Below are 6,527 nucleotides of genomic sequence, written 5' to 3'. Positions count from 1 at the left end.
AAAAATGTTTCTTATTACTGCCTCTTCCTGCCTGGCTTCTCTCCACCACTCCCAGCTAATAAAGCATTTCCTATTGCTGAGCACACATCCACGGCCAGCCTCCCTTCCTCCCGCACACCGGGCCCCAGCTCCATCCTGGTTGCTCTCCCTCGGCCCGTTCCTCCCACCCCTGTCCTTCGCCAGGCGCTTTCCCTTCCTGGTTTCCCGGCTTTCCAGGCAAACCGAAGCCCTTGGGCTGCAGCTGGCGGGGGGACGTCCGCCGTGCCTCCTTCCCCGAGCACCGAAAGGCTTTTGGCAGAAACGCAGCCGGTTGCTTCGATGGCGCCGGGGATGGGAACGGTCCGGAGAGATGTTGTGGGAATGACCTCGACGCGCTTGGCCATCCCTCCCGCTCCGGCATCCAACCCTCGTGGGGACGGGAGCGTCACGGCAGAGCCCGGGGGCTCCCTGGTTTTTTGGTGCTGGCCACAACGCTGTCGGGGTGCTGCGCCGGAGGGCAGGGGGTTTTTCTCCTCCGGGGTGTAACGCGGCACTGGGGGGTGCTGCCGGGCGGTCGCCCCATCAGGGATGCTCTGCCCCGGCTGCGGGCACGGAGCGGGGCTGGGGTGGCCCAAAGCGGTTTGCTCGGTGCCTCCTGCCGGGGTGTCCCCGCCGTCCCCCACCGCGGCCCTTGAGGTGCCGCGGCAGCAGGCGCTGGGACGCGGGCGGCGGGGCCGTTCCCACGGGGGGAGGCTGGGCGCTTCCCGCTCCCCTAGGATACGTGGGGCCGCCGGGGCTGCGGGCAGCGGAAGCGCCGCTTCCCTTTTTGCCGCTTCGGGGTGGTTTTCTTTCAGCCGCCCCACGCTCAGCGGCTTCGCGCTCCTCCCGTCCCCCTCCTCTCCTTCCAGCACCTTTCCAAGCCCCATCCCTGCCTTCTTCCCGGCTGCTCCCCCCGGCACGGTGACCTGCTCCCGCGGGCAGGCGGAGGCAGCGGGCAGCGGGCAGCGGGCAGCGTGCGGGCTGGCATTGCGGCCTCTTTCCTAACGCAGTCACGGGGCCTGATTTACCTCTCCGTTCCCCGTTGCATCACCAACCCCCATTGCACCATGAACCCGACTGGCACCCGGAGCCTCCCCGCGCCGGCGGAGCGGAGGACGGCTGCGAAGCTTTGAGGTCTTGCCGGCCGCTCCCCCGCTATCGCCCGTGATCTAGGAAGTTTAAACAAACAAAAGCACAAAACCAGGATAAAACACGACGGACCTTCACGCGTGACCTTGCCCGTGCCGGGGCCGGGAGGTTTGCGGAGCCGGCGCAGGGGAAACGGGCAGTTTCCATCAGATAGGAGCCGCCCGGGAGGAAGCCGGTTCCTGCAGACACCTTATCGCCGTGACCATCTTTGCTCTGGCGCGCAGGTCTCGGTGATCCAACCGGCGATCGGCCCCTCCCGGGGCTATTCCTGGATGGCTCCCGCGTCCCCGCTGCCTTCCACGGGTGCAGGCAGACGGTGGGTGCTGGCACCCCGCTTTTATGTCCGCCGGCAGGAGTTTCCCTGGGCAGCCAAGCGCACCAGCTCTCCGGCGAGGCCCCTAAACTTTCGTCTTCCAAATGGGGCAGCTCCATATTTTTAACGATAATCATCACTGGGGGGGGGGGGATGATGTGTTAAATACTTGCTTGAAAACTTCTAGAAGTTACTAAGTCCTAATCCTGGGTGACTCAAAGGGCAGGGATGGGTGGGAGCCCCAGGCCGGGCCGCAGCTGCGGCACTGCTGCCACGGGAAAACAAATTCATCCGGAGCCGGGACTGACGGTAGGGGTACGTTAACGAACGTACCGAACGCCTCTTAGCCGCAGGCAGGGCGATCCCTGCCCCGCTCCGCGCTCGCGCCGGTGTCGGCCCCCGGCTGGGGCAGACGGGGTGACTCAGCGGGGACCGGCGCCGAGGCTGAGCACCGGCACGCTGGCAGCACCGCGACTCGCCGGCCCGCGCCGGCCCTGCCCGCCATGGCGCAACCTCCCGCCACCCCCTCGAAGCCGAAGGGAGACTTTCCGTCATCATTACGGTGCTCATCGCCACGCGCCGCGGCTTCATCCCGCGAAGGGTGACATCCCCCTGGACCGCGGTCGGGCGCGTCCAGCCACCCTTCGGGGTTTCACCGAGCCGTCCCTGCAGCGGCGGAGGGGGACGAGGGGCCGGCGGGAGCCCGGCTCTCCCTTCCCCCTGCGCGGCGGGAGCCAGGCTGGTGCGGCGCGTGTGAGGGCTGCTCCGCGTGCCGTCCGCCCCCGGCTCATCTGCGAGCCGCCGCTGGGAGCTGGCGAAGGAGGGCAGCCACGTGCCGGGGAGCCCGACGCGAGCCAAGGGCTGGAGAGGAACAGACAAGGGAGGTTGCGGCTCCTTCCTGACGAGCGTCCTTCCCCGCCTGCCGTGACTCGGCCCAAACCTCCCCGTGTCCCCCGAAAGGCAGAGCTGCAGCCGAAAGTGGGGAGTGGGGGCTTTTGTCCCCCTAAAGAAGGAGGCGGCGAAGGGAGGGGGCTAAATCCCAGCTGTGTGCCCGGCCAAGGGTTATTTATTACCCAGATAATTAGTGCTTTGAGCGGCTCTCGCTGCCGGTCACTCTCCCTCGGGGTCAAACCCTGGGTGCTTGGGTGCTACAGGAGCCAGCGTGGCCAGCACCCCAGTTTCACCTTCCTACGCCCCGGGATGGAGCTGGATTTAAGAGGAGCTCGTGAAATACGGGGAGCACGAGCCGGCTGCCGCGGCAGCACATCCAGTGTATGCCAGCACCCGACAAAAAAGCCCCTGCGTGGCTCCCTGTGGCAGCGGGTCCCGGGGGGCTGCACGGGTGCAGGTGAGGGGTCCCGGGGCTCCACGTGGGTGCAGGCTGGAGCTCCCAGAGGGTGGTTTGCTTCAGAACAGGGACCACTGGGTCCTGTCCCGGGTAACGTTGGAGCACAAAAGCTGCCTCCGCTCCGAGCGTCCCCGCTCCGGAGGGCGGCCGGGGAAGGAGCCCCTGAGCACCCCAGGTTTGGTTTCCAGCCTGCGCCTGGCACCCAGAGCTCCTGTTAACCCCCCTGCAGCACGGAGACGCTTCCCCGGGCTGAGCCTTGGTTTGTCCATCTGCAACCCAGGGATACCCAGGAACGGGGAAGTTAACGTCACCGAGGTGGTGACGGGGTGGACAGGGGATGCCGGCAGCAAGGGGGAAGCGTTCCTGCCAGCCCGACAAGCAACCCTGAGCTTTATTCATTAAATCAATCCCGTTAACATGGCAACCACTTCCATTTTAATTTGCACGGCCGCATTCCACCGCACGCTGCAATATCGAGATCTCAGGAAGATCAGAGAGGCAAAAAAAAAAAAAAAAAAAAGAAGAAAAAAGGAAAAAAAGAAGAGAAAAGAGCCGCTTCTGCCCCAGCCCTGCTCCCCGGCAGACCCAGAGCCCGGCCCAGGGCAGGGTCCCAGCACGTCCGAGCCCAGCACGACCAGGGCCGGCGTGGCCGCCCTCGAGGCGGGAGAGGACGAGGGGGCGGGCAGGGGGCTGGGGACGAGGGGTTGGGGACCCGGGACCCCAGGGGCTGGGGCATCTCAGCTGGATACGTCGGCAGCATCCTCCTCCCTCGGGCGTCCCCGTCCCGCCGGGGAAGGGAACCACCCCCGTGCCAAAAAAGCGAGCAGGTCCAAGGGGGCAGCTGGGACCTCGCCCCCACCCCGACACCTCCTGCCTTAGCATCTCTTCCCCCCTTTCTTCTTTTTCTCCTCGCTCTTCGCCTCCTTGGCCGCTCTCTTCTCCTCCTTCAGCTCCTTGTACCTCCACTTGGGCGGCTGCAGCAGGTTCTTGTCCCCCCTGCGCTGCCTCCATTCCCTCGAGCAGGCAGGCGGGCAGGAGGCTTTGCTCACTTTGATTTTCGGGACGGGCTCTCCGGGGAAGATGCTGTTCCCACGCCGCAGCCGCAGGGGCAGGAAGCTCAGGAGGCCGCTGGCTGGCCGGCGCGGCGGCAGGAGCCGGATCTCTGACACGGCTTGGCCGTTGCAAGAGGATGCACCCGTGCCGGGGCAGGAGGCGGGTTCAGGCTCGGTGTCTGGATCTGGCACGTGCTGCCCGAGGATCTCCGGCACAGACAGCCTGCGCTTGCCCACCTCGGGGGGGCTGTCGGGGCAGACGGTTTGGCAAGCGGTGGCCACAAAGGGGCTGGCGAGGGAGGTGGTCATCCTCACCATGTGGTCCATCACGCCGTCCTCCTCAGGGTCGTGGGGGAAGTTGAAGGTGAACATGGATCGGATCTTCTCCGACAGCCTCTTGCCCCTGGATTTGGGGCTCAGGGCTTTGGCCACCAGCTCGGCCAGGGCCGGCCACTCGGGCCGGTACCGGGTGCTGAACTGCTCTGCCCGTGGGTGCCGCAGGAGGCTCTGGATCCGTACGGTCGTCTCGAAGCGGCCGGTGAAGGCTGCCCACTCCCTGGCCGTCTTCCCCTTGATGGGATCCACCGCTTGCGGGTCCGCTCCTGGAGACACCGGGATACAAAGAGCATCACCGCAGCGTCCCACCCCGGCCCACCCCGGCGTGCAGGGTGCAAGCGCAGGGCGAACAGCAATGCCGCCCCTTCCCAAAAAACCCCAGAAGGTCCCTCGGGAGACGCTCACCAGCCAGGAGCAGGGCGGCCACGCAGTCCTGCTGCCCCTGCACTGCAGCCTTCATCAGCGCCGTCAGGCCCCGGGGGTCTCGCTTGTCCACCTCCAGCGCGGGGTAGTAGTTGAGGAGGTAGTTGACGATGCTGATGTGTCCTTAACAGCCAGAGAGAAGCTGCGTTAGAGTTTCGACAGTTAACAAGTGATAACTGCTGATGCCTGTTGGAGAAAGAGTATTTAGCAACTGCGTCTCGTGAGGATAAAGACGCAGAAACTCGGAGGGATCAGGACTGAAAAGGGTTTGGGTTTTGTTTTGTTTTGGGTTTGGCCGTGCAGGGAACAGCGCTGGTGCACCGGCTGCCTCAGCAGAGAATGCAGGAGAGAGTCCAAAAAACGCAAAAAAAATCATCAATTCCAGCCAGGATAAAGTGGGAATAAAGGGCGATCCCCACTTTGAGACCCCCCTCCTTTCCCCCGTGGTTAATCAGGGCGGAGGGAGCCAGACTCTTCTGCCGTAACGAGGAAAACCATCAGGGCTGGAGATTGGGTCCCTACACGTGGCATTTGCCAGCTGGGACCTTGGGTGCAGGTAAATCACTGCGGCTCACACGGCTTTTCTGGAGCACGCGGGGCGGCTCTGGCTCCGCTCTGCTGCTCGACGCGACTGCTCGGGCGGGACGTGTCGCAAGACGACATTGCTGTAGGAATCTCTGGTTTTGCATCGTCTACCCGGTTGTAGAACGGTGCCAAGATAAACCATAAACTTACATGGGGAGGGTCACACCCCTCAGGACCCTCGGCTTTCCCGACGGCTTATTTCAGGGTTTTTGGAGGGGAAGCACAGGGGGTCACGTCACTTCTCGAGGGGTCTCGCAGGAGCTGCCCCGTGCCGAGGCCGAGCGCGGCGCCTACCTGCCTGGGCTGCCATCATGAGGGCCGTGTTCCCGTCCTTGTCCTGCTGGTTGACGTTTACGTAGGGGCACTTCTGCAGCAGGGGCACGATGTCCGCGAAGCCCTTGTAGCAGGCGACCATTAGCCCGTTCTGGAGAGAGGGCAGCACTCAGCACCGGGGCCGGCACCGCACCATCCTCCCCACCGCGGTGCTCCCCACGGCCGCCCCGCTTCTCCCCCCCACCCCAAACCAGACAGGCTCAGGATGGGAGGACAAGACGAGGTTCTGCTCCAAGGATTGGATCAATCCCAGGAGACCCATCCCTTGTCAAAGCCATCCCACCCAGGTCTTTCTCTCCTCCTCCACCTGCTTTAGCAACCACCATCCTTCAGGATTTGCCTATTCCCGGGAAATCCTCTTTCTGCTCGGCAGGGTGCCCACCCAGCCGCTCACCCTCCCGTTGACGTCCAGCTCCGTGGCCTCGCTCCGTGTCACCCCGTGCTCCAGCCTCTCCCGCACCAGCTTGGCATCATTCCTGGTGCAGCACTGGTAGAGGCTGAGGTCTTCGGCACTGCCGGCCCCCAGGGAGAGCTCGTAGCGAGGGTAGACAGAGTCGTCGGAGAAGATGCTGCCGGTGTCCGAGGGCTCCGACTCATCCTCCTCCTCCTCCTCCTCCTCCTCGTAGTGCAGCTCCGGGTCGGAGGCATCCAGGCTGGATGTGGGGGCTGCAGCATGTTCTCCTCCACCGCAGGCATCTGTCATCCGGCCCGGCCGGGGGGAGCGAGCCCAGCTTGGCCCGGAGCCCTGCCTGGGGCCGGGAGCCTCTCCCGGGGGGACGAGGGGGCACTCCGGACCGTTCACTCCCCCCTGTGCAGACACAGAGCGTGCGTGGGAACCGTGTGGGCTCCGGCATCCCTCGCCTGCCGGGAAGCTTCGGCCAGCTCCCAGCCGCCAGCACAGCCCACGGGTCCGGTTTCCATCCTCTGCCCCGTGCAAACGCTTGCACCGAGGGCTTGGATGCTGCGAAAC

At 64.9% G+C, this 6,527-nt stretch overlaps 1 protein-coding gene across 1 annotated transcript; it reads right to left on the bottom strand.

Annotated features, from left to right (window-relative positions):
- Window positions 1–3,703: 3,703 nt before the first annotated feature.
- On the bottom strand, window positions 3,704–6,260 carry ANKRD33 (ankyrin repeat domain 33). The gene is made up of 4 exons (XM_075525323.1): window positions 5,952–6,260; window positions 5,519–5,648; window positions 4,622–4,762; window positions 3,704–4,482 (listed from the first exon to the last, which is right to left on the bottom strand). Exons 1-4 carry the CDS (start codon window positions 6,258–6,260, stop codon window positions 3,704–3,706), a joined length of 1,359 nt encoding a protein of 452 aa, XP_075381438.1.
- Window positions 6,261–6,527: the final 267 nt, after the last annotated feature.

This window comes from Mycteria americana, chromosome 26 (genome assembly GCF_035582795.1).
Source record: "Mycteria americana isolate JAX WOST 10 ecotype Jacksonville Zoo and Gardens chromosome 26, USCA_MyAme_1.0, whole genome shotgun sequence".
Lineage (NCBI taxonomy): Eukaryota > Metazoa > Chordata > Aves > Ciconiiformes > Ciconiidae > Mycteria > Mycteria americana.
Note: the sequence above shows the minus strand (reverse complement) of the source record. Positions and strands in the feature narration are given on the sequence as shown.